Source organism: Didymella exigua (assembly GCF_010094145.1).
Source record: "Didymella exigua CBS 183.55 unplaced genomic scaffold M421scaffold_44, whole genome shotgun sequence".
Taxonomy (NCBI): Eukaryota; Fungi; Ascomycota; class Dothideomycetes; order Pleosporales; family Didymellaceae; genus Didymella; species Didymella exigua.
The window spans coordinates 81,673-108,566 of record NW_022984818.1 but is presented as its reverse complement, the minus strand read 5'-3'; the positions used below and the strand labels follow the sequence as shown (position 1 = coordinate 108,566).

Sequence of the window (26,894 nt, the reverse complement as noted above, 5' to 3'; positions counted from 1 at the left end):
TGCCTGCTTCTCTATATCCTTCATACGGGTCTTGGCACGTGCAACGGATGAAGGATCCCAGAATATGGCCCCCCCTTGTACATTAGGGTCCTGCGGTGACAGTGGCAATACTTTATTCTTCTTTTAACGCTTCTTCTTACTCTCTAGTGCTGTTTTGAGGCCCTAAAGTTCCTGATCTTTGAGCTCAAGAGCCACGTGCATCTGGTGCATCTGCTGCCTTGCCTCACTCTGCGCCCCTGGGTCCCCATACGTCACTGCACGGTCAAAAGATGACCTAAAACATCGCTAATTAGGTGAGGTAGATGCCGCCTAAGGCTCTAATTGCTGGGGAGGCGTTGTGGGTGGTGGTAGAGTCACCTTCTTAAAGCAATCAAGTATAACGTCTAGGTGAAGTAGGTATATACCTATGACTTTAAAGGCTTAGAGTATTAACAATTCAGTAAAGGTGTTGACCTAGGCAGGCTAGAAGAGGCTTATGAAGTCTGCCTTACCCGTAGGGAGCCATCCCTTGGTGTTGTGGTTATGATATATAAGCTTATTTAAGTAAGATTGGCTCAGGGGCTTAAAGCATGAGACATCTAGGGGTTGCAGCGTATGGGTGGCGTGCGGGGGGTAAACCAGCACCAGAATTTGATGGAGATCACAGTAATCGATGAAGGCCTTCGTCACGTGGCTGCTGTGGCTGTCAAGAATGAGTAATCTAAACTTTCTCTAAGCTTTTTTTGAGGTAATAGGATTAAACACCTGCTGCAGCCAGGCAACACCAAGATCGTCGTTCGTCCAGCCACTTGGGGATACTGAGAATCGTAGATCGTGAGTATCTGGATTGATATCGTGCACCCAGTTAGCCTGTACTTTCTCACTAGCCGCGGGATAGATTACGGCAGGGGGGAGGTGAGATCCGTCGGCACAAATCGCGCCTATAACCGTCACCCACTCCCTGTTGCCATTGTGAGATGCTTGCTTATATCAACGCTCCTTGTGGAGAGCCTTATCAAAGACTCTTTTAGTCTTTCTAATAACCCTAATTATAAATCCCTTCTTGTCTATATTGTAGGTGTTCTTAGGGAGAATATTAAATTCCTTAACTTTTTTAGTTAAAAGATTAAAGTATAGATAATATCTTTCACAGTTATTAGCTGCATAACGCGTGCTTTCTATAGGGGTGGTCTAGGCAGTAGTAAGGTTATTAGGGTAACAGTAAATAAGCCTAGAAACCTACTAATCTAAGGGCTCCTAACTGCACAAGGGGGTTGCGAAATTAATTATCATCTACTACGTAGGTGGGCAGTAAGTCTCTGTAAAGCTTTTAATGTATTTTACAAGCTTAGCCTTATTGTGTAGGTGGAGGAGACGTTAATCTTTGTAGGCATCTTTATTAGTCCTTCTCTAACGTTAGTGGTGGTTAGTTAAAGTAGTGCGGGAAATATAGTATTTCTTAGCTAACTGTCTATATAAAAAAGATTCTCCTAGTTTCAAAGAGTCTATGTATGAAAGAGCAGCCTGCAACAACATCGTGGTGACGTTGTGGAGGGGGGGTCAAATGTGGTGACAAAGTTGGTGGGGTGGCCCACCTGGTGACCCGGCCCACCCGGTGTCCGTGCACGGTATGGTGTGCTGTCACAACTTTAAAACACAAACCTTCAACAAACAAACCTTTAACGCTCTATAACTCGCGTTGCAGTAGGCCTACAACAAAAATTTTTTGCTTATTTTAAAGCTACAATATTGCTCTATCTGTACATGAAATTTTGTAATTTTTAAATATTTAATGCTAACGTAGATTATCACCAAGCCAGCTATATCACTAAACTGGCCATTTTCTCTTAGCACAACTAACACAAGTTACTACAACTACAACTACTTACTATTAAATAGTAACCTAGTATACTATGTGCTTATATTAGATCTAGAAGATATTTCTATACCCTCCTAGTGTAACAGAGTAGGCGCCCTGCCCTCGAAATCAATACTACGTGACTTCTCTGCCTATACCAAAAGGTAAGCACAAGAATACTTAAGCAAGTATTTGTTGCGTAGTATAATATATATAGAAAATAATAGTGCTAGCCAGCTAGCTTTGCCTCTAGCTGCTATGAGCGCTATGCCACGTGTCGTGTTCGTGCATAGTCGTTACACCTAGCACGTTTATGCGTTGTGTCTAGTCTTGCTGCAGTTCCTACAGCGCTAAACAGTTGACTAAGCTCCTAGTTGACCACCTCCACCCTAAGTCTTCTTAGATGGCTAAGCTGCTACACACGCCTTAGCAGCTACCTGCAATGCTGCTGGGCCATACTTAAGTGTGCCACTACATCAGGAAAAGTTTTTCCGTTGTCGAAATTAGGAAATCGTGGCATTGTACTGTAGGCAACAGTAGGACTTGTAGGCCTACAACAGTTATTTAATGTGTATTTAATGTCTAGCTAATTTTAAGCTAACAGCTCTAATAGTCCTAACAGCTGCAATAGCTACAATAACTCCTAATCCTGCTATAATAGTAGCTCTGCTTAATAAACTATACTTTTATTATATTAATATACTACTATATCTCCTCTTTAAAATAAGCTATTAAACAATATTATAGGCCTAGTAATAGAATAGTTATTAAGTGTAGAAGGTTTTAAGCTTAATGTTCCTTGCTAAGATACTAAGTTAAGATTCTTTACTAGGGCTCTAGCAGCCTGAATGTTAGAAAATATAAGAATATTATTTAAGAATAGTAGGTAAACCAAGAATTTTACGCCTAGGCCTGCATGTCCTGCAAGCTCCTGTTGCGCTGCTGCTGTGTGTGTGTGTTTTGTGGTCAGCAGGTGCCATGCTGTATGCTGTTGCAGCTGCTACGTTGTGTGCGGGCGCAGCTGCAGCTGCTATAGTGTGCTGTCGCAACTTCAAAACATAAACCTTTAACAAACAAACCTTCAACGCTCTATAACTTGCGTTGTAGTAGGCCTACAATAATAATTTTTTTGCTTATTTTAAAGCTACAATTTCGCTCTATCTATATATAAAATTTTGCAATTTTTAAATATTTAATGCTAGTGCTAGCACTACTAAGGGTAGCTATGCAACAACATTGCAATGTTGTTTTAAGTTTATTAAATATAGGCACTTATTATTTTGGCTGTTAGTAATATTAGCGCAAAATTAGGGCTATTAGGCGCAAATTAGGGCTGTTAGGGCTGTTAAACAGCTGTTGCACGACCATGCCACAACTGTTAGCAACAGCCAGTCTAGGCCAGATTTTGAAAAACTTTTCCCGATGTATGCTGAATCTGCTTTCTCTTACGCGATTTTCTCTTAGTTATTACTACTAATTGCTCTTTAAGCTCTTGCACGTGGGCCTTAATAAGGACGTTTTTATGTAGTATCTCTTTAGCCCCTTTTATAAGCTTTAAGAACCCCTCTTGCGCTATACTTAGTAATTATTAGAAGGAGTTGCTTATAAGCTTAGATTAAGACTTAAACTTATATGTATTACTTAGTATCTTAGATTACTATAGTATTTTAGGTAGAGGTACTGCTAGTAGGGTATATAGCTACACTTTAAGGCAATCTAACACTTCCTGCCTGTTAGTAGGAATAAGCCCTAATACCTTAAAGGCCTTTTAGTAGTTAACCTTTATAAATATATTAAGGAATATATCCCTAAAGGCTAGTAGGAAGCCTTCCTTATTAATATAGAAGATATATTAGTATACTAAGTCTTAAATACGTTAGGAGTACTTGCGCTTTAATAGCAAGAAATAGACTACATTAAGTAGCTAGAGGATATGCAATAAGTAAGGTAGTATATAGAGAGTAAGAATTTAGTTCTCTAGGTAATAGTCCTTAAACTCCTAGTTAAGATAGCTTTTATAGCTGTCTAAGATAAGTAACTGTACACTTCTACCTAATATATCTTTATATGCGTGTTAAAGTGCTTTAACTACTTAAGTCTAAGCATATTATTTATCTAACTATTCTTAGAGACTAAGAGCTTCTAATTATAGGGTATATCTATCTCCTTATACTAGGTAGAGATGTAGACACATCCTTTGTAGATAATAAAAGGTAGGGTTGTATACCTAGCGGCGCAGATGCTCTAGATAACAGTAACCTACTCGCAATTGCCTAGCTAAACAAGCTCTAGCTAAGCACATCTCTCTAAGCCTGTTACAACCTTTAAAGACAAAGCAACACCTATCTAGAACCTAGTTTTATTAAAGTTATATATATTATTATTATAAATACTATATTTAACTTAAGTATCCTCTACTAGCTTAAACTACGCACTAATTATCTTAAGATCTTCCTATAGTATCCTGTAACAGTTGAGAGGAGAAGCAGATCACGTGTTGTTGGCGGTGGTCTGGTGTTACTTCCTCATGTTGTTGAGCACCTCTTACCTTGGCTGCGTTACAAAGACGTCATCAAAACCAACCCCACAGCGAGCCTTGGAGAACATAAAAAAAACAACACAGAACACAACACACTCAATATATGCATTTTGCTCTTCATACCGCAACATATCCTCTATCTATCCTTAGCTTAATTAAAGGCTATTTTAAGCTTGTCTAAAAATGTTATAAGCCTGCTAGCCTATAGTTTACTAACAGGCTCTTCACTACGCACACTAAGTATCTTATTAGCTATATCTGCCACCTTACATAGCTAGGGCGCAAATCCTTGCAAATTAAGGTTAAGTATATACTAGACAATTATCTACTCCTCTAGTATAGTAAGTTTCTAGCAATTAGTGCGTATGTCTAGTTAAAACGTGATATTGCAAAGGTAATTAGAGACCTACTAATAAGGTACGTTTAATGCTCTAGCAGTGCTATAGATACTGCAAAATTAGCTAGCATAGAGGGCCTAGATAGCAAGGATAACTCTGCCTTCTCTAGTAGTATTCTAAAGTTGTTATTGTTAAGGCATGTTGTGTTAGGGTAAAAGGTGGTTGTGCTAAGAGAAAGTGGCCGGTTCAGTGATATGGCCGGCTCGGTGATAATCTACGTTACTGCAAGGAACACAAGATTATTACCCTGTGTATGCCTCCACACTTGTTGCACCTACTATAGCCACTTAACGTAGGCTGTTTTGCCCTGTTAAAGAAGGCCTATAGCTGCCAAGCTAAGTGGCTAATGCGCAGCAAGATTACTCGCATCACTAAACCTGAGCTCTTGCTGTGCTTCAAAGCGGCTTTTAACGCCTCAATCACAGAGAGCAATATCTAGGGAGGATTTAGAGGTGCTGGCCTAGTCCTACTTGACCTGTAACGACGCAGGCAAGAAGAGAGATATCCAGAATAGGTGTGAATCTGCTACAAGGCATATAGGAGTGCTAGGATGATAAGAACACCAGGATATATTCTCTACACCTATAGGTCTTGTACAAAAGGATATAGAAAAACTACTCTACAATGCTATAGTTCCTTGTCCCTTATATATAATGGTTTAGTAGTAATTTAGTGTAAGCTTATGCTATGTGACAAGGGCCATGGTCATGAGTCGCTAGAACCGTATCCTAGTGGTATCGGGTCACTGTTCGTAGAGCGTTGTTACATGACCTAGAGGCTGTGCTATCAAAGCTTAAAGTACAGCTACGCACGCTAACACCACCTACTATAGACAACAGTATATAGGAGTCTAAAACACTAAGTAATACCCTAGAATTTAGGTCTTAATTAAAGCTAATTTAAGAGAGGATTTAGAGACATGCTAATAGCTTGCTAACGTCTATAGCTAATGCTCTTAATTAGCTTACTAAAGTTGCAGAGCTAATAGCGCATTTACTAGTTTTAGTGCGCAACTAGGTTGCTAACCTATAGGCAGCTAATAAGGCTACCACACGTTGTAAATTATACAAAAGGAAGTAATTACAGCAAGAGGAGACTCTAGTCTTTGCCAAGGGAGTGCAGCTAACTACTCTAAAGGAGTTTAAGGCCTGTAGTGATAGGAAGAAGGCAAAGAAGAGGTTGCGTGTTAATAGGAGCACTTAGTCTCTAAGGCGCTGTAGCATATGTAGCAAGACAGGGCATAACGCGTGAATATGTAGTAAAGATACACAGAGTACTACAGACTAGTTTAGTATACTATATAGTATAATATATTATAGTTGTGTGCTATAATGTTGCAAAGTAGGTGCAGTATTGGTGTGGTCTTGGCAAAAGTGGCCAGCTCGCTTGGGTGGCCAGCTCGCTTGTGGAGTACGTTAGCCAACTTGCAGAAGCTAGAAAATAATAAGGAGAAGGTAATTATTAAACATGTTCTTAAGCTAGATACGCAAGGATTTTCCACTTAGCTCTTAGATGTGGCTACTATGGCCAATTCTTTGCGCGCTGAGCGCAACCTAGGCCCTATTAGCGCAAACTGGCCTAGTATGTTTGTTAAGCAGCACCTAGAGCTTATAGTTAAGTTTAATTGCAAGTACAACTACAAGAGAGCCCTCTGTAAGGATCCTAAGGTTCTATAGGGCTAGTTTAGCCTAGTAGCTAATGTAAAGAAAGTAGAGGAAGGACTAGACTACTTTCTTCCTAGTCTAGAAGGACCTAGACAAATTTAGACTAGCTTTGTCTAAATAGGAAGCGTATAGCCTAATAGAGGTAAGGTAGGGTTACGTAATATAATAGACAAGTTATTATATTAGATACTAGGTAGAGATTCCTAGGCTAGGTACAGAGCGAATAGAGGGGGGAGAGCTAGAGGTATTTATGCTCCTTCTCCTCTGTCTGTATTTTTAAGCAGAACATTCTAGACTCCTCTAGGTAGGTCTACTTAGTAATCTATGCTTAGTATTACTGCATACATTGGGAAAAGTTTTTCGAAATCTGGCCTAGACTGGCTATTGCTGACAGTTGTGGCATGGTCGTGCAACAGCTGTTCAACAGCCCCAACAGCCCTAATTTGCGCCTAACAGCCCTAATTTTGCGCCAACATTGCTAATAGCTAAAATACTAAGTACCTATATTTAATAAACTTAAAACAACGTTGCAACGTCGTTGCATAGCTACCCTTAGTGGTGCTAGCACTAGCATTAAATATTTAAAAATTGCGAAATTTTATATAACGTACTCTATCACCGAGCTAGTTATATCACTAAACCAGTCAATTAAAATCCTACCAAAAAACACAGAAACTATACCCCTGCATCTTAATAACTACTTAATAGAATCTTCTAAAAACTTTAGAATAGAGCTGCATCTATACTAATAAAACTATTTAAAAGTCTTAGACTAATAGCTAGTATAGATGTTAAGATAGCCTGTAGCTACCCCTGTATTTTAGTATCTTCTAAACAACATCTGCAATATAGGGCTAAGCACTCTAAGACTTTTAAACAGTCTTATTAGTATAGATGTAGCTCTATTCTGAAGTTTTTAGAAGATTCTATTAAGTAGTTATTAAGATGCAGGGGTATAGTTTCTGTGTTTTTTGGTGGGATTTTAAGTGACTGGTTTGGTGATATGACCGGCTTGGTGATAGAGTACGTTACAGATAGAGCGAAATTGTAGCTTTAAAATAAGCGAAAAATTATTGTTGTAGGCCTACTACAATGCAAGTTATAGAGCGTTGAAGGTTTGTTTGTTAAAGGTTTGTGTTTTGAAGTTGCAACAGCACACTATAGCAGCTGCAGCTGCGCCCGCACACAACGTAGCAGCTGCAACAGCATACAGCATGGCACCTGCTGACCACAACACACACACACACACACAGCAGCAGCGCAACAGGAGCTTGCAGGACATGCAGGCCGAGGCGTAAAATTCTTGGTTTACCTACTATTCTTGAATAATATTCTTATATTTTCTAACATTCAGGCTGCTAGAGCCCTAGCAAAGAATCTTAACTTAGTGTCTTGGCAAGGAACATCAAGCTTAAAACCTTCTACACTTAATAACTAACCTGTTTTATCAGTGAGCGCCCCACCTCAGTGAGCGCCCCACGAACACCAGCAAAGCGCATGCGCGACACTCAACGCGTAATGTCTCAACAACCACAACCTCACAAGCCCTATACTGAAGCTGACGTGCAGCTTGCCCTCTCTAACATTAAATGTGACTAGATTACAAGCCTGCAACGTGCTGAGGCAGTCTACAGCGTTCCTTGTAGGACAATACAACAACAACATGATAGGAAGCCCTCTAGACGCAACTGCAAGCCTAGATTAAAGCGCCTAACAAAGCTAGAAGAGGAGGTAATTCTGCAGCGTATACTTGACAAGAACCTACGTGGAGTACCGCCCTTAAAGCTACACGTACAAGATATAGCTGATAGACTGCTGCGCGACCGCGGCAGTGAGCCTGTTAGTAAATGCTAGGTTGACAGGTTTATTAAGCGTACACCTAAGCTGCGCACGCGCTAGACTTATCTATACAATTACTAGCAAGCTCTCTACGAAGACCTAGCAATTATTAAGCCCTAGTTCACGCTAGTTTAGAATATAAAGGCGAAGTACAGTATTGTAGACAACAACATGTATAACTTTAACAAGTCTAGCTTCCTAATAGGTAAGATATCTTTATAACTTGTTATAACAGGTATAGAGAAACCTAGGAAAGTAAAGAAGCTTTAGCCTAGTAATTATAAGTAGACTATATTAATACAGGGCGTCAGCATAATAGGGTGTGTTATCCTACCCTTCCTTATCTTTGCTAGCAAGGTTCTTATCTCTAACTAGTTTACTAAGGACCTCCTACACAATTAGGTTATTTAAGTAAGCCTAACAGGCTAGACAAACAACAATCTAGCGCTTGCCTAGCTTAATTACTTTAATACGCATGCGAGGCCTGTAGGAGTATATAGGCTGCTAATTATTAACAGCCACAAGAGCTATTGCTTAATAGATTTCTAGGATTGCTGCAAGGAGAAGAAGATTATTGCCCTCTGTATGCCTCCACACTTATCACACCTCCTGCAGCTGCTTGACGTCACCTGTTTCTTGCTATTAAAGCGCACGTACAGTGATTAGATCTTAGCCTTAGCACGCAATTGCATTAACTATATTAGCAAATAGACCTTCTTACTAGCCTTTAAAGTAGCTTTTAAGAAGGCATTTACAAGAGAGAATGCTTGCGCAGGGTTTTAAGGCGCTAGATTATCTCTACATGATCTACAGGCTGTGTTATTAAAGCTAGATATGCAGCTGCGTACGCAAACTCCACCACAGCAAGTTAACACCACTTAGGAGGCAAAAACACCACACAACGCTAAAGAAATAGAGGCGCAATTAACACTAGTTTAAAATAGGATAAAAATCTATTAAGGGTCTCTAGCAAGTTTACTTAATGAGTAGGTGTGGCAGCTAACAAAAGGCGCACAGTAGATAGCTTATAAGATAGTGTTAATGCGCACAGAGATAGTGCGCCTTAATACTGCTACTAAAGTAGCAATAAAGTGTAAAAGTTATAAGAGACGCTATGTACAGGTAGAGGAGACATTAATAGTTAGTAAGGTATTAGACTTAATTACTAAAAGGGAGGGTAGCAGATATGAGGAGGGTAAGGAGCTAGCAAAGAGGGTGTGCGCAGGGCAACGCTGCAGCTGTTGCGGTGAGATTAGGCATAAGTCTCACACCTGCAAGGTAGAAATTAAGGATATAAATAACAGCAACGCTTCTAAATAATACTATACTATTGCAAGAGTACAAAATTTGTGTTGTGGTGCTAAGCTACGTCGCTGCGCGTACGCCTCGCTGGTGTTCGTGGGGCGCTCACTGAGGTGGGGCGCTCACTGATAAAACAGGTTATTCTATTACTAGGCCTATAATGTTGTTTAATAGCTTATTTTAAAGAGGAGACATAGTAGTATATTAATATAATAAAAGTATAGTTTATTAAGCAGAGCTACTATTATAGCAGGATTAGGAGTTGTTGTAGCTATTACAGCTGTTAGGACTGTTAGAGCTATTAGCTTGAAATTAGCTAGACATTGAATGCACATTAAATAACTATTGTAGGCCTACAAGTCCTACTGTTGCCTACAGTACAATGCCACGATTTCCTAATTTTGACAACAGAAAAACTTTTCCCGATGTATACAAGCAAGATTATGTAGGTGCATGCGTAATTGTATACGTTAGCATCTTATAGAGTAGGCTACTCTATTTGTTAGCAGAAGGTCTAGAACATTTCTAGTTACTAAAAATAGAGAACAGTATATATTAAGAATGAGAGGAGATATAGGCTTTGTAAGCACACCATTCTAATCCTCTCTTTTAGGAGATTATAATAACAATGCTTAGGTAAGCATGGCGCTATACCTAAGAAGGAAATATGCTAGAGAAAGATTATAAGAACAAAGTCTTATAACTTTATAATAAGGTATATTTAACGCTCTAGCAGCGCTGCAGATACTGCAAAATTAGCTAGCATAGAAGGCCTAGATAGTAAGGAGAACTCTACCTTCTTTAGTAGTATTCTAAAGTTGTTGTTATTAAGGTATATTGTGTTAGGGTAAAAAGTGGTTGTGCTAAGAGAAAGTGGCTGGTTTGGTGATATAGCTAGCTTAGTGATAATCTACGTTATCTTAAGTATCTACTTTGCTCGTACGTGAGTTATGGCCAGTCTCTCTGCACCTCCTGCAGCGCGCTAGAGCCTGGCGGCTAAGGCCTGATTGATCTCCTCCTTGACGCTGCTCACGAGCAATCTGCTGGTCAGCCTCACGTTGAGCGAGTATATCCTCTCCAGCTCCCTTTGTTAAGACCCCACTCTGCTGTATATGCTTTTTCTTACGCTGTTTGCGTGCTGACGCTGCCTCATTGGCTCTCTCAAGGCTGGTGATCTGATCACGCATCAGCTCAGCTAAGAGCATTATCACCTCAGCGCCCTTCTTAAGCTAGTTAATTGCTTTAATAATTAAGGCAGGTGATAAGCTCTTGTGCTAGTGCACGCAATCACGTATTAATATTAATTAAGCCTCAAGCTTGTGTATGTTGCTTAGTGTACAAGCCTCCTAGAGAGCCTCTGGCAGAGCAACTAGAGTAGGCGTACGCAGCTGCACATCAAGCTTTGATAGAACAACGTCTGCCTAGAGAGGAACAAGGCCTGCGCCTCTAAATACTAAGCAGATATTGTCTAGCATAAAAAATCACGTAAAGGCTGCCTTAAACGCTAGTAGAAACTTAAGCTTAGTAATATAGTTAATATAGTAGCAGATTAGGCTCTTAACCTTACAGCTGTACGCACGCTTTAATAGCAAGAAGTAGCCAATATTAGGAGGCTTAAGTAGATAAGATAAGTAAGGTAGTATGTAGAGTGTGTAGATATTGTTCTCCTTACAGAGCTCTTAAAACTTAAGAGAGTAGTGGCTCTTATAGCTATTAAGGACAAGCAGGTAACGCACACTAACAACACAAGTCTTTGTATAAGTGTTAAAGTGCTTTAGCTACTCTACTCCTAGTTTGTTATTTTTCTAGCTATTATTGCTAACTACAATCACCTAGTTGTGTAGGATCTCTGCTTCCTTGTGCTAGGCAGATAGATAATACTAGCTAGCGAAGATAAGGAACAGTAGTACTGACCAGCTAGCAGCGTTAATTGCAGCAATCAGCGTCACCCACTCACGATTGCCTAGCTAAATAGCCTTTAGCTAACCTCTCCTCTCTAACCCTGTTACAATAAGCTAAGTTGTGATCTTGTCTATTATAAAGCCTGCCTTATTAAAGTTATAGACGTTATTATTACAGATGCTGTACCTAGCCTTTGTCTGCTCTACAAGCTTAAACTACTAACTAATTAGGGCTAGATCCTTACATAGAGCTCTCTATCTATTGTACGCTCAATTAAAACGCGTTGTAAGACTGTCTGTACGCTTGACAAAGGTAGATAGCTAGTTAACTCCTACGTGTAACGACTATGCACGAACACGACACGTGGCATAGCGCTCATAGCAGCTAGAGGCAAAGCTAGCTGGCTAGCACTATTATTGTCTATATATATTATACTACGCAACGAATACTTGCTTAAGTATTCTTGTGCTTACCTTTTGGTATAGGCAGAGAAGTCACGTAGTATTGATTTCGAGGGCAGGGCGCCTACTCTGTTACACTACGCGTCCTCCGCCGCGCGCAGCGAGCAGCTTATCAGCCATATCACGTACAGCTGCGTACGTAGGCGCAAATCCACGTTAGTCTAGATCCAATATATGGCAGATAATCACCTGCTCCTCTGGCTTAGTGAGCTTCGTTAAGTTGGGCTGGCAATCGCGTTAGGCAGGTATACCAGCGCGTTGGCGGCAGATTGTTCGTTCAGACACGCTAAAGATAGTAGCAGCCCTGCGATTGCTCTTTATTTGATGGGAACTGATAGAGGAGATAGCGAGCTGAACGTCTGCTTCATTTGAAGCTAATATAGTAGCGCTGCGTTGAGCCATTGTACGTTGAGATGAGAGAGGTGCGCAAGTTTGGTGGTGTGCGGCGCTCGCCTGTGGAATACGTTACTGACAAATCGAAAAGCACATTAGCAATGTAGCGAAGTAGAAGCCATTTCTAGTAAACCACACATGTCTCTAATCCTGATAGAGAGGACTCGGACACGGTCTCGCTTCGACCAGACCCGTGATCACGACACTCCAGTAGCGCTCATTCCCTCCTTTCCCAGCCCCTTCCAGTCTAGTCTCCAGTCATACTATTCCCTGCAGCGCTTCCTACCTGTTGGCTCAGTGTCGTCTGCTGCCCTACCCTGTTTCTCGTTCACCCTGAAATAAGCCTCTCTCATCTCTTTCGCAAACTGGATCTCTTTCCAAAGCACTCTAACCAACGCTGGGTCTCTCCCTCGTTTTTATGCTAAATAGAATAGAGCAGGTATTGAGGACCCGAAAACGCAGGGTGAATGGCATCCATTTCGTGGTCATCCGTTGCAAGCTTGTCAAGTATCAAGCGGTCGCGACTTATCCGACTCGACGGGCCTTTCGAGCCCAGCTCTGCGCCCTTTGTACTTGCGGAGCTTCTTCTCGAGCTCGTCGTTGTTATTCAACGTTTCATTCTTGTTGCAAATTTTGGCGATCGTAGACTTGACTTCGCCAAACGCGTCTTCGGACGTGCGAGCTTGCATATCTAGAGTCATGGCTGGGCAGGTCGTGATTGTGCAGTTGACAGATGGCTTTGTCGATGGTTCGGCGGGTACCTTCCGGTATGTATAAATGCTGATCGTTGGCTTGAATTCGGGTATCAATGAGATCAGAGGTTGTGTGAGATCGATGAAAGAGAAGGTGGGTGCGATAGCTTGTACAGTATAGGTACGAGCAAATGAGGAACGCAAACCAATCATGCTATCAAAATGACGCAGTAAAAATGGTAAAGTTATCCATGATCATTTTTGACGATAATCGGTAAAATGTATATTGCGTGCGCGAATACCTTGCGTAGGAGCAGTGAGAGCAGGGCTGTTGTACGACAAATGCTAGCTTGTAATCGTGCCCCCAAACACCTCCATGATCCCTTATTCCAAATACAGCATGATCCGTAACTACTGAAACCCTTGTTTCGAACGACGATGATCCACCCCTGGCTTCTCATTCGCGTGACCATGTGCATGTTCAGCGGCGAGCCCGGAACATAGTCTCCCATTCCTTACCAGTCCTGCGAATGTTCACGAGTGTCCGTCCCGAGTCATACTCAGTCGAAAGTCGATACCTGCAAGCGTCTTCTTCTGATGAGGAACCCGTCGAAGAAAGGTCTGGAGAAAAATATAAAGAGCGCGCCGAGGCCAGATAGTAGCGCATCTCGATCCTGTTAGTGTCCTCCTTCGTCAGAGGAAGAACACACAGAAGAGACTGGAGGCGTGGAAGAGCTGCTTGAGATACAATCATCCACCTCGTCTCCACGAAGGTCTCCCTGCACCGGGGGGTCCATCATGTCTCCAGTAATTACCTTCTTCTCCTGAAGCTTCGCCTCTGCAGTCTTTCGAGCCTCCCTTTCGATCATCAGTTCGGATAGCAAGACCTCAATCGTGGTTTGGTGTACGCTAATATTGAACCCGAGCTGCTCGTTGTTGAACTTGAGCTCCTCCATTTGCTCAGCTTTGTAAGGCTCAGGTGAGGTCTCCGCAAGATTGAAGTTGGTCTCCATCATCTTCAGCACGCCGTCCAGGAGCTTCCCACTCATAGCAGTCTCCTGCTCGATGAGCTCGGCCTGCTGTTGATGGAGATAGCGTTCTTGTTCGTTGAGGTGACGCGCAAAGTCGTGCAGATTGTTGGAGAGCTTGAGCAGATCACTCCCAGTCCGGGCCTGAGTGACCTGAGTTGCAGTCACCGCGTTTAACAACATGCGTCTGAGTGTATCCTCCTGCCTCTCCTGTAGTAGGAACCTTGTTGAAGAAAGACGATCACTGCAGCGTCGTAAAAAGTCATTCACCTCCTCATCAGTTGTACGATCGATATGATCGCTGATGCATTCAGTCGTGCTTCGGCTGGCGGACGTGTTGGTGATGCGGCAAGAGTGAAGTTGTCGAACTCCTGCGCCACGCACGAACTCGGTCACTTCGTTGACGTCGTCAGTCCTTCTTCGCTTAGGACTTGTCTCTCGCTCTCGCGGCGAGGGCGGATCGAAGGGTCGCGGCAGCCTGCTAGGATCCATTGGTCTGACGCTGGGTTACCGGCGGCTGCTTTGTGAGTACGACGTCGGCGAGTACCGAGGGAGTAGTAGTACAACACAACAGCGTGCAGCCTCAGCGGTAATGTTCTGAGGGTGAGACGGGCACAGTAACGCAAGCAAGGTGGCAGTGGTTTTAATTGAGGAGCTAGTTTAGCGCTGATACAGGTAAACAATGGACAAGGAAAGTGCACTTGACCAACGCTCTTCGCGCAATCGTGACTTCTACCATACCGGAAGCAATTACGTAGGACATGAATCGGCTACTTTATGTGAGCGTTGGTACCCTTTGAAAGCTGGTGTTGAGGGAGCCGCCGATTCGACAGTGCGCAGGTTTCGAATGTGCGTCAGGGTGCCGAGCCGTGGTTTATCAACACTTCAAGAGCCATACCAGGACTACTCTTGCCGTCATGCAAAATATGATTCCCTCGACAACATTTCGCAACAATGCCCTTCGCATCTTTTGGAGAGTTATAGATGCTCACCCTGACCCTGCCTTTGCAGTCTCCAGCCGCACCTCTGTTGCGCGGACAGCGCGTGCAACATGCACATATATACGAGCTCTAATGCGATTGATTCGGCTCAAATTTCTCTCGCAAAAGTCTTACTCACAACCGGCCATAGATATACTTGCAAATCATTCTACTTTCTGTCACTGATTTAAAGCACCAAGCAAGATGCTATTCACTTCTCCACCACATTGTTTTGCCTGCATGCCCGCAAGAAAAGATAACATGTACTTCGTAACCTGCATTGCCGCAATCGCTGCAGTGATAATTTTTATGATGCTGCTATCTTATCTATCCACACCCCGTGCGCTTGTTAGACTGTTGTCGTGTCCAAACCGCTCTCATATATCGTCTAATCATTGAACATCCACTTCGACTTACTTGCTCACGTGGCACTGTCACGTAACCTCTGCTTTTCGTCCTCGTTTAACTGATTGAACTCTTCTGCGAACCTAGGGGTGGTCGCAGCACGAGTGAAGAACTCGACGAGGAACGCTTGGGTCTCGTCGTCTCGCTGGCGACCGCTACCTGGGCTGTCATCGGCAGCGTACGCCATAAGCTGCTCCTTGGTGAAGCCGCTGCCAAGGTCGACGAATGGATTGGGCTCATCTTCCCAGGATCCATCGTCCGAACCGTCTTCTGCGAGCTCAGCTGCAGCATTGACATCAAGCGGGGCTCCTGCAGCTGATTGTAATTCGACGATCAACACCTTGAGAATCTTCAATGTGGCAGGCACAATCGTCCATCGATCAGGGTCTGTCAAATGAGTGAGCTGCATTGAGGTACGGTCAGGCTTGAAGGACGTACTGGTTCTTGCGCGACTCCTTGTCACGATGCGACCATCGGTATTAGGAATCAACTCGCCTTTGACCTGGATGTCTGCCAATCGTGGGTCCCTCAAATCGTACAGCTTCGACAGAGCAATGACGCTACCAATCGTCAGTATCCATTGACAACATAGGCCTGGTGCATAAGAGGGGTTGTGTCAGGGTCTCGATAAACAGTTGGGATACGTACTTTTGACGGATCTCATCGTAGCCAGCGAAGTTAATCGAGTTCTCAAGCCACTTTGCCATCACAATCTGGAGACCATTCTGGTTATTAATGTTCTGCCGCGCCAGAAATTCGACGACTTCGGAGGCGTGGTTCAAGCTGAGTCGTGCAAAGACAAGGGTGAGGCTCTGGATGAACTGTGCTTGTTCCGCGTTAGCGAGGCGCAAAGCAACGCTATGCAGAAGTTCCTCGAGATACGGTCCGAGCCTCTCGTGGCCAGCCTTCTCGACAACCTCGGCAGCAAGAGCACCAACTTCGCCAGCAGCGTGGTCAGAGGCAGACGAGAGGAGGCGTGAGATCATCAGAAGAACGACCTCAAGTCCTGCCTTGCCGGTCTCATCGCGCCACTCGAACAGCTGCTGATGGTCGTGCGAGATGATGTTCTTTACTGCGATGGTGGCAACCTTGAGCAACTCTTCATCGACAGCGCCAAGAAGCAGTCGAGTAAGCTTGGGCATCGTAGCTGCGACAAAGCCCGGAGGTAGGGGTTCAGGGCCGTATTCGGCAAGCACTCCAAGAAGCTCAGCAGCCAGGTTGGTGAGAGCATTCTCTTCAGTAAGATTGCCGACATCGAACGCAGCAGTGAGTGAGGGAAGGACCTTCGCGCACAAATTGACGTAGGCGTCGCCACCCATGCGAGCAATGGATTGTGTCACTTCTTCGAAGGTCTCATTGACCAGCATAGTGAGCTGGAAGTTGTTGGCTCCGTGGCTGGCAATCGAAAACAGAAGGTCTAGGCCGTTGGCAGTAATGCAGATGCGTGTATCAATGAGAATAGCATCTCTGAGCGTCTCGACCAACGTGACCATCAGGTCGTCACTATCGGCCAACTCTTGCAGATCTTGTGTGTTGAGATATTCCTGGATGGCGTGAATGATGTTGGGCTGAATGGGTTGTGTGACACTGGCAGGCAGAGCCTGGAGGTAGAATTGCAAGGCGCGAATGCAAGATACGCGGACCACGTCGGACTCGTCGTTTGATATGGCTTGCAGTGATGCTTCGAGGAAAGATGTAGCGTATTGTTGGAGGGCATCGCCTGATGTCCGTGTCAGACTTCCTGCGATCAAGTAACCACGCGCTCTGAGGAAAGCATCTGGCTGTTGCATGGCATAGCGGGTGAAGTCAACGAAGCCACTCGCGGCTTCTGGGCTGATCTGCTTATCAGTGTCCTGGAAGTCGCTAAGCATCTGGCTAAGAACGTAAAGCGCAGCTTCCTTGGCCTTCCAGCTCTCAGTCCCGGAGTACAAAGCTCGTGTGTAAGTGAGGAGGCCGTTGATGGTTGGTTCGGACAGCCATTCGCCAAGCTTGATCACCAGGTCGCCACACGCGGTTCGAGGAGTGTAGTTGGCAGTGACGCTTGTTTCCTCGCTGAGGAAGATGTTGACGTCGATATCCCAAAGACCTTCCTCCTCCGTCGTAATCTGCGCATAGCCAACTGCGAGCTTCATGACTTCGGTAACCCATGAATTCTCGGCAGACTGATGCTGCAGCTCCTGCTCAAGCTGGGCACGCACTGGAGGCGCTCGGAGACATGCCTGCATGAAGTCGAGCTCTTCGAGGACGAGGAAGTCCAGAGTGTAGGGCAGTCCATCGGCGTCTTCCAGCCTGCTCTGTCGCTCTTCTTGGATGTACATGAGGTGGTATGCTGGTTGGAGGGTTGACAGCTCTTCCCAGGTCGCTTGGAATAGCATAAGGCTGTGCGGGGAGAGCATCGAAGGGAAGACGGATCGTATCCGCATGAGAACCTACAAGATGATCAGTCTGCTTTCCTCTGGACCAAGTCACAGTCTGCTGCTCACCTTCACAACTTGGAGCTTCAAGGAGATGAGGCCCTTGTATGTCTCGGCGTTTGGCGCCTCGTCCATCTCTTCCTGCTCACTAGGCGGGTTTGCGAGCTTCGTCTTCAGCACACCGATGAAGAACGGCAGCCACTCCTTCAGTATCTCGTCTGCGAAGCCCTTCACCGAAGCCTTGTGATCCTCCAGGATCATCTCGAGAATATCGAAACATCCACGGAACACGCTGCAGGCCAATGCTCGGTGCTGCGGCCGCCTCTGCTCGTTCGCAGCCACATCATAAATGACCTTGACGAGCTGAGGCGCCACACCGAAGAAAGTGTGCTCGTTGAAGCAGTCGTCAACGAGCTCGCTCAGCACCTTCAATGCGCCGTGCAATTGCCCGTCGGTGGCACGTGGGATGAGTTGGAGGAGGCTTTCGAGGAGGTCGGGCCATTCAGCTGGGTAGTCGGCAGCAGCGATCTTGCTGACAACAAGACTAGCGGCGGCTTTCAGTTTGCGGTCGAGGTGATCTGTTGTCGCGAGCTGGAGCAGCTGGGGCCGGAGCTGTGCCTTCGTCTCATCGTTGACTAGGAGCTGGCCCTTGAATTCATCGAAGTTGTCACTCCAGCCAGCCAACACCAGCTGCTTGAGCGACAGCAGGGCCGCCTGGCGGGTGTTGAGGGGCACGCTGTCATGGCAGGCAATGCCCACGAGGCCGAGAGGCAGCTCCTGATGGCCATAGAACGACTTCAGCTGCTGCTCGGCATGTTTTCGCGGAGTCTCCTGCGCCGACTGGGTCGCGGCGAGGAGGGCGACTAGCTGTTCCTCCATTGCTGCTGACGAGGGGCGTGCGCGCAAAAGGCTAGTGGACGCGTCTAGCGTTCAACGTTCCCCGCGTTGGAATGTCTGGGTAGGATACGGCGGGGGACGCGTCTGTTGTGGTGCAAGGTTTGGGACCAACAGCCTGGAGAAATGTTACGCGACCCGGAGGAGGGGCACGCCGGTGGTGAAGCCTGGCAGTTAGTTGTGCCCGAACCTGACGCAAGTGGGGTCAAGTATGGCGGCGGCGGCGGCGGCGGCGAAAGACAAGGCAGTTCTTACAATGCTGCGCTATGCTAATGTAGAGTTAATAGACACTGGAGTTTCCAAGTCGAGGAAGAAGAGCAAGCAAAAATAGCATGCAACGGTAGAACTGTTGGAGAAGACCCTGTCCAATCACGATAATTGCTTCCGATAATACTTCGTGGAGAACTTGTGTCGAGCCTCACGTCACGATGCATGATCGACGCTGCTTTGGCTTTTGGCCTGCCCAACCTTGACAGGGAAGCCCGGTTGTTCTCGACCATACTCCTGCCAGGTGAGCGTGTTAATTTCCAGATTGGCAGTCACATGTTCACGCGAACACGCGTTGGACCCTTGAACTTGCATCATCAAAAACGCAACGTTGATGGCGTTGCATCAGCTCAGGCGAGATATTTGTGCTTTACAGCTTTTTGCCGCCGGAGATCATTGTCACCCGCACTGTGGCAGCAATATCTGCTGTTCTCCAAGCATGGCGGGGGCCACCTACACCGAAACCCTCGAAGCCTTCACCAACTTCCTAACCGCCTACATCCACACCCTGCTCTACCTCCGCTCTCTCTATCCAAGAACCTCTTTTGTACATTCGCGGTTCCACAACACCTCCACCTACCAGTCGCGACACCCGCTCGTCTGCGAATGGATCCGTGACGCCATTGACGCCGTGAAGACCGAATTACTCGATGGCACAGTGTCGCGCATCGGCATTGTAATCTTCCACTATGGGAATGGGAGCAAAACTGAGAGTGCAGGTGGAGAGAGTAAGGGGACGGGCAATGTGCAGATCATGGAGCGGTTCATGATCGATGTATCTACCTTCCCGATGGTGAACAAGGAGGAGAGAAACGCGATTATAGAGTGGGGAGCAAGACCTTCATCACAGGCATCTTTACGGTCTGCCTCGATCGATCCAGGGGGCGAAGACGTCTCGGGCGAGGACGAACAACAAGAAGAGCGCTGGCAAGAAGAGGGCGAGGCAGGGCGTTCAGGCGCCGACACGCCCTCCCGCCGCAACCGCAGCCGCGAAGACAGCGAACCGAACGAGCCCGCCTTCGATATTGGCGTCGACACGAATCTTGCCGAGCAAATGCGCGGCGCCCTCATTTCCCTGACCACACGGTGCGCCCAGCTCAAGCCGTTACCGGACAAGTGCTCGTTCAACATCGCCATGGAGCTGAAGGACGAAGCAGACATTGACCCGCCGATTGAACACCCCCAGGCATGGATACCGGTGCAGCCGAGTCTGCAGAAGACGGGGCGGAAGGCTATGAGGCATACTGGGGTGGATGGTGAGGAAGGCGAGGGATCGACACAGGAGAGCAAGGAGCTGGAGGATAAGAGGAATAGAGGCGAAGATCTGGGAGGATTGCGATTCACGCCGATAAGAACTGTAGAGACAGGGACATTCAGGTTTGAGACGTGGGTCGAAGAAGGACGTGCGAAATTCGAAGACCTGGATGACGAGACGTCAGAGTCCGCAAAGGTAAGCTTTGGAAAGCCGAAAGTCCCAGCCACTTCAAAGGAGAACACAAAAGCTAGCTTCTCGACAAGTTCAGGAGACAGTATAATGAAGTAATGCTAGTACAATTGAAGAGCGAATTGCGAATAAATCTAGTGATACGCTGTGAATATGTACTCAAAAAGACCACCCATATAACTGAATCAGTCATGCCATGCTGATAATGCCACATTCACAAAAGAAAATTACTGCCTCGGCACATTCCTCGGCTGCTCGTCCAACCGGTTATGCATCTCCCAATTCCTAATTGCACGATTCGCATCCAGCCCGTCGAAAGCCATACCACGCAAGCCAACACCAGCTTCAGCATGCCCGGCGTTAGCTAGCTGTCCACCAAGTCCAAATGCCGGCCAATCGCCAGGTACCGAATTATTGGCAGATAGGGCGGGTTGCCCAAGTTGCTGTGGACCCAAGAGAGGTCTCCCGAGCCTCTCAAGCTCTCCGAACCGCTGCTGAACATCCTGCAAACGGCGACGCCTGGTCTCCCGATGAGCGTCCAATATATCCATCTCTGCCTGAACAGTTTGGGCATTGAGACCCCTGTATGCGTTGTGAGCTCGCATGTTCGCGCGTCGAAGTTGTTGCTGGAACCGAATTTGCGCCGCCTGAAAGCCTTGGTCTATAGGTGCTAGTGGATTGAGATAATCTTGAAATTGCTGGTGCATGCGCATCGTATCATTCTGTTGAGCGACAAACAAAGCCTGAGCCCTAAGCTGTGCTAGTTGCGCTGCTCTAAGAGGCTCATTGGCAGCAGGATCAGCGGGCAGCCCAACTGCAGCGGCGAGTCCGTTGTATGCTGCTCCGACAGCAGCACCGGGTCTACCGAGCGCACTAGTAACAATTGTTAGGATGCTAACGACGCAGGCAATGTTGACAATGGCAGTGATCTCTTCGCAGGTGTGCTCGAATCAATCTGGGATTAAATGAGAGAGCATCCGGAGGGTAATGTTGGGCCTGAGCAGCACCATCGTACGCGAAGCCGGGATCTTGTAGAAGATGAAAGGGAGGAGGGAAGGGATGTCCACGGGGATACAGAGGCATAATCAAGACAGGCTCTGCACGACCTGAGTAATATCGTCGAACAGGTCGGCGGTCTGCCTCTGCTTCTTCAAGAGCACGGAGAAACACATACCCGAGCCGTTCAAGATCAGGAAATTGGTTTACGTACCGTGGTTCTTCTGCGACAATCCCTCGCGGTGGTGGTATTATTGGATAGCCTGGTCGATGGGCCAGCTGGTCGCCCAGCATCTCATAAGGAAATTCGTTCAACCGTTCGGCAGCTCGTCCTTTCCGCGCTGCCTCAGCCTTCTTGACACGATCAGAGACCTGGACCATAAGGTCCGCCTCTGACAGCTCGGGGTTCTCAACCCTGACTTTCGCCATAGCTTCGTCGGCCGCTCGCTTGACAGCTTGCTCATGGACATCCTCAACATTGTCGTGAAGATTGCATCGCCCTTTGTTGGGATTCCCGAAATGCTCGTAATTAATGACGTTCATTGAACAAATGTAACTGCGCGATCAGTCGGTAAAGAAACGAAACAGCGCAGATGTACATACCATTGCTTGTTACCACAATGCGAGCAGCTCATCTTGTTGCAACCATAGTCCTTGATGAATGGCTGTTGACACTTGTTACACTTCCTGATGAGGGCGGCAGACATTGCCTCCTCAACAATATGTCGTAGTGTGATTTGGTCGCCCTTCTTAGCTTCTTCGCAGCTGAGAGGGATATGCGTTTCTTTATCACAAAGCCGACAACTTGTCTTGCCGCACTTCGTGTTTTGGCAACGGAACTCTCTGTCGACTTCAATCGGCGGGCATTCTGCTTTAAAGTCGCAGAATGGACATTCTGACAGGAAGTCGAGCCCAGCTGCTGCGAGGTCTTCCTGCTGCTGCAGGTGCTCCAATCGATCGAAAGTCTTTTGGTCAAGTATCTGCTGTAGCTGGGCACGAGAGAAGGTACCTTTGCACTCCAAACTTGCGAAGCAGACAGGGCGACATTTTGACTGTCCGATTTCCGTCTCAACGTATTGCTTCAGACAACCCCTGCAGAAGAAGTGTATGTCTCTGCTACTGCAGCTGATCATACGGTTGAGTGGGTATTCAGTAAAGCAGCACTGGCAATCACCCATCTCGTTGTTCGTCTTTGCTCGTTGGAGGTTGAGCTCTTCAGCTCGCTTCATCTGTTCGACCTTACGTCGCCTGGCTGGCGTGGTCAGTACGCACACAGACAGCGGGGGCGGATAGGGACATGCAAGAGCTGCGTACCAGCTTCGTGTTCAATCCTCTTTTTAGCCGCGTGTAATTCCTTTGGGAGCCGGCTACCTTGCTCGATCAGAACGAGTTCGATGCCGCGCTTGTTGCGAGGTCTTGGCGGTTTCACGAAAGCGTGTGTGATTCGTTGATATGTGCGAAGCTGTTCTTCGAGAGCAATGTACGATTTGAAAAGCACCTTGTGCTGTCTGAGTGTGTTCTCGATATGCCTGGCCGGCACGTTGAGGAACTCGTCCTTGAGTAACGCGATTCTGAAGGAGAGAAGTCAGCTAACTTGTTCAAACTTTCATGTGGCCAGAGCTTCGAGCACTGATATAAATAATGCCCAATGTTGAAGAGCGTGTACTTGACGGCGCTGCTACAGTTGGTCGGTCAACGCTAGCTCTTCGTTGTCGCAAGCTTGAAGATACTCGTCATTGTTCTTTGATCGTCGAGATGTGACAATCAAGTCACGGATGCATTGACCGTCTTGGTGAAGCTGACTCCTTGCGGCTTGCGACGTTCCAAGTGCAGACACGTTTTCAAAAGTGGATCTATTGAGCTTAGACGCACCGACTGAAGGTGTGCGCAGACCAAAGGTAGCCAAGGAAACGAGTGTGCACTCACGCGTCTGTAGCATAGCTGAGCACTCCGGTTCTGTGCTCTTCTTGGTCATAATCGCTGGAATCCTCGCTGTCCGCCTGCCTTCTCTTCTTACTTGCAGTCTCCGCCTCTTTAGGGTAAGTGTCTCCCTCTAAAAGTTCATTCACAATTCCTCCGCTGTGCTCTTTAGTCCGCGTTAGATCCGTCGTCCGCTCTTGGATCATTGCAAGAACGTGGTTCGCTGAGAAATGAGGCAACACATCCAAGACCAGCTGCAAGCACGCCGCCTCAGTGATGAGTTCAATCTTGCCCATGTCCTCGGTGAGCAACGCATTCTAAAAGACACGGGGATTGTCATCAGTCGGACGAACACTGATATCTGGGATCGCAGTTAAATCGATCACGTCCTGCTCATCAATCTCAGAAGGTGTGTATCCGTGGAGATCGCCAAGGACGTCAAAGTCTGCCCCATGGTCGATTGGCTCTCCAATCGACTGCGCGCCATAGAACTCGACTTCGTTGTCTAAACAGCCATCGTGCTCATCCTCAGAAATCAGATCGACAACTTCCTGGTCATGTGGTTGTACCATGCTGGTGGATACGTATTGCAAGTTTGCACATCAGCCGACGCGGTCGAGTATCAAGCTGCGCATAAGTGAAATGGTTTGGCGAGTGGTGTTGATGAGCGAAAGTTGGTGGTGGAGTAATCGGTCGTGGTGGTGCTTTATTGATCGTGGAGTAACAGCGACAAAGTATGGGAACGAGCAAACACTCCAGGTCTCGCGTGCGCCGCAGCTGATCCTTCGTGGCCGGTGGAAAGGACCGTTTTGCTATTACTCGGAAACAAGTAAAAGATTTGTGCAGCTGCAAGTCAGATGGTGAGTGATATGTAGAGGCAATGTCCCGGAGCAGGGATCAGCCCAATGCACCAGCCTGCTCAGTGCCCCTCCTCTTTGCGCCGCCCTTGCAATGTGCAAAACCGAGACTGATAATTGAAAGTGCAACGAACGAATGCGCCCAATTTACAGTGGAAAGAGGGTGGAAAGGACGGGGTACTCCCGCTTGGGAAAAGTCCTAGATCGCTGCCGGCAATACGGTAGATGAGAGCTGTCCCTTTTCCTAAATCCGATCGACAGACCAGGTAAGTGCGCAGGAAGGTAGCAAGACCGGGAGTGAGACACAGCGATCACGTCTGACAAGATCTAGCACAGTCAACAGGCATCATGGATCCAGCAAACAGCAACCGAGCAGGCGGTGTTGGAGGATTAGTGAGCTACGCCGTACCCGTGGCCGTGCGGCCGATGAGCCAGTTCAGCCGATGAGCCACCCCAACGAGATATCAGTGATAGAAAAATGAAGCTGTAGAGCCACACTCAAAAGCTATTATCGCGAGAAAAGTTGGTGTATTGCTATACAGAGCCTTGCACTTCAATTGTGCTATTTATATTTGGCTGGTAACCGCGAGTTGCGGCCTCTCGCAGTGATTTTGGGTGGGGGAGACGCAGCTGGCTGTGCAGCGTCAACACGACTTCGAGCAGCCACAACACAACGACGCTTTGTTGGATTTTTTGCAGCACTGTGTGAGACTTTTCGCTTACGCTTGTTGAGTGTATCGTGAGATTTTTGAGCGATTGGAGCGTCGTGTTGCTGCTTTTTGAGCGCTCGTTCGGCAGCCAGCACTTCAGCTTGTGCTTTCTTCGCCTCGCGACGCTCCTCAGCAGCACGCTGTCGAGCGAACTTTGCCTCCTCTTGCTGCTGCTTTTTGTGAGCTGTTGCTGCCACCTTTGCCTTTCTATCGCGAGATTTTTGGAGTTGTAGCTGCGCGGCTTCATCGAGTTCTGCAGCTTTGCGCGCGCGGTCGCGGGCAAGCTTCCTGGGACTGTAGAAGACAGCGCCTCCGTGCCAGTCGTCGCCGTCTTGTGTAGTCAGTGTTGTCCGCTGCGTTGGGCGCTTCTTGATGACGTTGAGTTCGTGTTGTAGCTCCTCGTTTCGAGTGCGAAGAAGCTCGTTGTTGACCTGTAGCGAGTGGAGGCTCCGCGACAGCCGCTTGGCTTTAATTCTGGCCTTGTCAGCAACTGCAGCGTCAAAAATTTTGCGCAGCTCAGGCCAGCTATCGCCGTCGCCATGCTCTCCAATTTCTGCGTCTTCGTCTTGTTGTGGTGGGCGGTTGTTGAAGCGTTTCAGTACAGCGTCCGCATCCATCGGCCACACGCCTGTAGCTTGAAAACTCTTCAATATGAGCTCCGAGGTCATTGTAGCGCTCCATGCTGGCCAAAGGTTGCTGTAGAAGTCGGGTTTCGTGATCCTCGTGAGGCCTTGGGTTCGTTGGAGGTAGTGGGTGAGCTTCTTAGTGTAGTGCCTTGAAAGCGGCGCAAAGAGGACAACATTAAGCGGCTGCAAGCTGTGGGTTGAATAAGGTGGAAAGACCATAAGGAGGATGCGTTTGGCGTCGCAATACTCTAGAAATTCAGGCGTGAGGTGGCTGCTGTGGCCGTCAAGGATCAGAAGCCGCCATTGACGGCGAGCTTTAGCTGCTGTATAGCGATCAAACACCTGCTGAAGCTAGGCAAGCCCTAAGTCATTGTTTAACCATCCCGTTGCTGAGTAGGAGATAAAATTCTAGTGTTGTTTAGTAATAAGGTCGTCAACCCAGGTTAATTGAATCCTAGAGGTGCCCTGGTAGATAAGAGCGGGCAGTAATGCCTCTCTAGAAGCGCATACGCAAGCTAGCAGTGTTACCTATTTTCTGTTACTATCTCTGAGCGCTGCAGTGCGCTCTTTTAACTCCTAAATTGCCTTAGAGACTATCCTTTTAGTGTGACTGTTGATGCTAACAAAGAAGCCTTTCTCATCTATATTGTACGTGTTGCGCTCATCAACGCTGTGCTCACGCATCTTGGAGTGCAATAGATTGAAGTACAGCTCGTACTTGCGCTTGCTGTCAGCTAAAAAGCGCTCACGATCCATCCCGGTGGTCCATTTAGTGGTAAGCTTGTTGGCGTGGCGATGCAGAAACCGAGTAATCCAGCTCTTAGAGATCTCCCACTTCGTAACCGCAGAGACGAAATTTTGCAGCATGCTTCTAATGGGTGGCAAGACGTCTCTTGTGCATCTTTCTATGTATTTGACAAGTACCTCCTCCTATTGTGGGCTGAGTAACTGTCGCTGGCGCGCTTCTTCTGCATTTGAGCGTGTATAACAGTTGTGCCGCTGCGACAGCGTTGTTCAGTCAACTCCAAACATTTTTGCAACTTAGCGGTATAACAAGTTATCTCTAGCTTTATGCAATTCTAAATATTCAATCGCTTCTTGAATTGTATCCATGGTGGTGGAGTTGTGACGCGTTGAAGTTGTGGGTATCTCAATGTTGTGATGTTCCGGGTGGCTCATCGGCTGAACTGGCTCATCGGCCGCACGGCCACGGGTACCGTGTCCGTGCACTGGAGCACACACATCTCACTAGAGGAAGCTGAGCGAAATACAATAGGGGTCTCCAGCACATCGCCAGGAACTGACCACTCTACAGTGCGACTGCTC

The 26,894-nt window shown here is 46.8% G+C and overlaps 7 protein-coding genes across 7 annotated transcripts in view; 1 reads left to right on the top strand and 6 right to left on the bottom strand.

The window, feature by feature from the left end:
* The window catches only part of M421DRAFT_404603 (CENP-B protein), a gene marked incomplete at both ends in the record, with an annotated part of 3,066 nt that extends 2,118 nt beyond the window's left edge, over positions 1-948 (bottom strand). The window contains one exon of the mRNA XM_033590277.1: positions 745-948. Within this exon, the coding sequence (XP_033444182.1) occupies positions 745-948 (204 nt within the window). The remainder of the gene's footprint in view (positions 1-744) is intronic.
* Positions 949-5,973: 5,025 nt separating this feature from the next.
* Positions 5,974-14,547, bottom strand: M421DRAFT_9227 (uncharacterized protein; the record flags this gene model as incomplete). Its single annotated transcript, XM_033598024.1, has 3 exons — positions 5,974-5,988; positions 13,843-14,208; positions 14,440-14,547. The coding sequence occupies 3 exons, from the start codon at positions 14,545-14,547 to the stop codon at positions 5,974-5,976; spliced, it is 489 nt and encodes a 162-aa protein (XP_033444181.1).
* A 648-nt stretch (positions 14,548-15,195) lies between these two features.
* On the bottom strand, positions 15,196-19,111 carry M421DRAFT_425267 (ARM repeat-containing protein). Its single transcript, XM_033594024.1, has 4 exons — positions 17,924-19,111; positions 16,089-17,869; positions 15,879-16,000; positions 15,196-15,827 (listed from the first exon to the last, which is right to left on the bottom strand). Exons 1-4 carry the CDS (start codon positions 18,731-18,733, stop codon positions 15,457-15,459), a joined length of 3,084 nt encoding a protein of 1,027 aa, XP_033444180.1. The 5' UTR covers positions 18,734-19,111; the 3' UTR covers positions 15,196-15,456.
* Positions 19,112-19,349: 238 nt separating this feature from the next.
* Positions 19,350-20,558, top strand: M421DRAFT_73905 (DNA-binding protein; the record flags this gene model as incomplete). The annotated part of the gene is made up of 2 exons (XM_033596993.1): positions 19,350-19,876; positions 20,003-20,558. 2 exons carry the CDS (start codon positions 19,350-19,352, stop codon positions 20,556-20,558), a joined length of 1,083 nt encoding a protein of 360 aa, XP_033444179.1.
* Positions 20,559-20,622: 64 nt separating this feature from the next.
* Positions 20,623-23,963, bottom strand: M421DRAFT_301329 (uncharacterized protein). Its single transcript, XM_033589106.1, has 5 exons — positions 23,382-23,963; positions 22,770-23,026; positions 22,059-22,707; positions 21,670-22,011; positions 20,623-21,332 (listed from the first exon to the last, which is right to left on the bottom strand). The coding sequence occupies exons 1-5, from the start codon at positions 23,669-23,671 to the stop codon at positions 20,687-20,689; spliced, it is 2,184 nt and encodes a 727-aa protein (XP_033444178.1). The 5' UTR covers positions 23,672-23,963; the 3' UTR covers positions 20,623-20,686.
* An 831-nt stretch (positions 23,964-24,794) lies between these two features.
* Positions 24,795-25,106, bottom strand: M421DRAFT_47918 (uncharacterized protein; the record flags this gene model as incomplete). Its single annotated transcript, XM_033594731.1, has 1 exon — positions 24,795-25,106. A coding segment is annotated over one exon (312 nt), but the record flags the coding sequence as incomplete, so codon positions are not given.
* A 1,038-nt stretch (positions 25,107-26,144) lies between these two features.
* Positions 26,145-26,498, bottom strand: M421DRAFT_425265 (uncharacterized protein; the record flags this gene model as incomplete). Its single annotated transcript, XM_033594023.1, has 1 exon — positions 26,145-26,498. A coding segment is annotated over one exon (354 nt), but the record flags the coding sequence as incomplete, so codon positions are not given.
* Between the last annotated feature and the right edge of the window lie 396 nt (positions 26,499-26,894).

What these genes read in the sequence shown, in the direction of transcription:
- M421DRAFT_425267 (XM_033594024.1), bottom strand. Translation starts at nt 18,733, where the DNA reads ATGGAGGAACAGCTAGTCGCCCTCCTCGCCGCGACCCAGTCGGCGCAG. An exon ending in TGAAGCTCCAAGTTGTGAAG is followed by an intron (nt 17,870 to 17,923) that starts GTGAGCAGCAGA and finishes ATCATCTTGTAG; the next exon opens with GTTCTCATGCGGATACGATC. An exon ending in AAGGAGTCGCGCAAGAACCA is followed by an intron (nt 15,828 to 15,878) that starts GTACGTCCTTCA and finishes CTCATTTGACAG; the next exon opens with ACCCTGATCGATGGACGATT.
- M421DRAFT_301329 (XM_033589106.1), bottom strand. Translation starts at nt 23,671, where the DNA reads ATGGGCAAGATTGAACTCATCACTGAGGCGGCGTGCTTGCAGCTGGTC. An exon ending in CTCAGCTATGCTACAGACGC is followed by an intron (nt 23,027 to 23,381) that starts GTGAGTGCACAC and finishes TCTCTCCTTCAG; the next exon opens with AATCGCGTTACTCAAGGACG. An exon ending in ATTGTCGCAGAAGAACCACG is followed by an intron (nt 21,333 to 21,669) that starts GTACGTAAACCA and finishes AATTGTTACTAG; the next exon opens with TGCGCTCGGTAGACCCGGTG.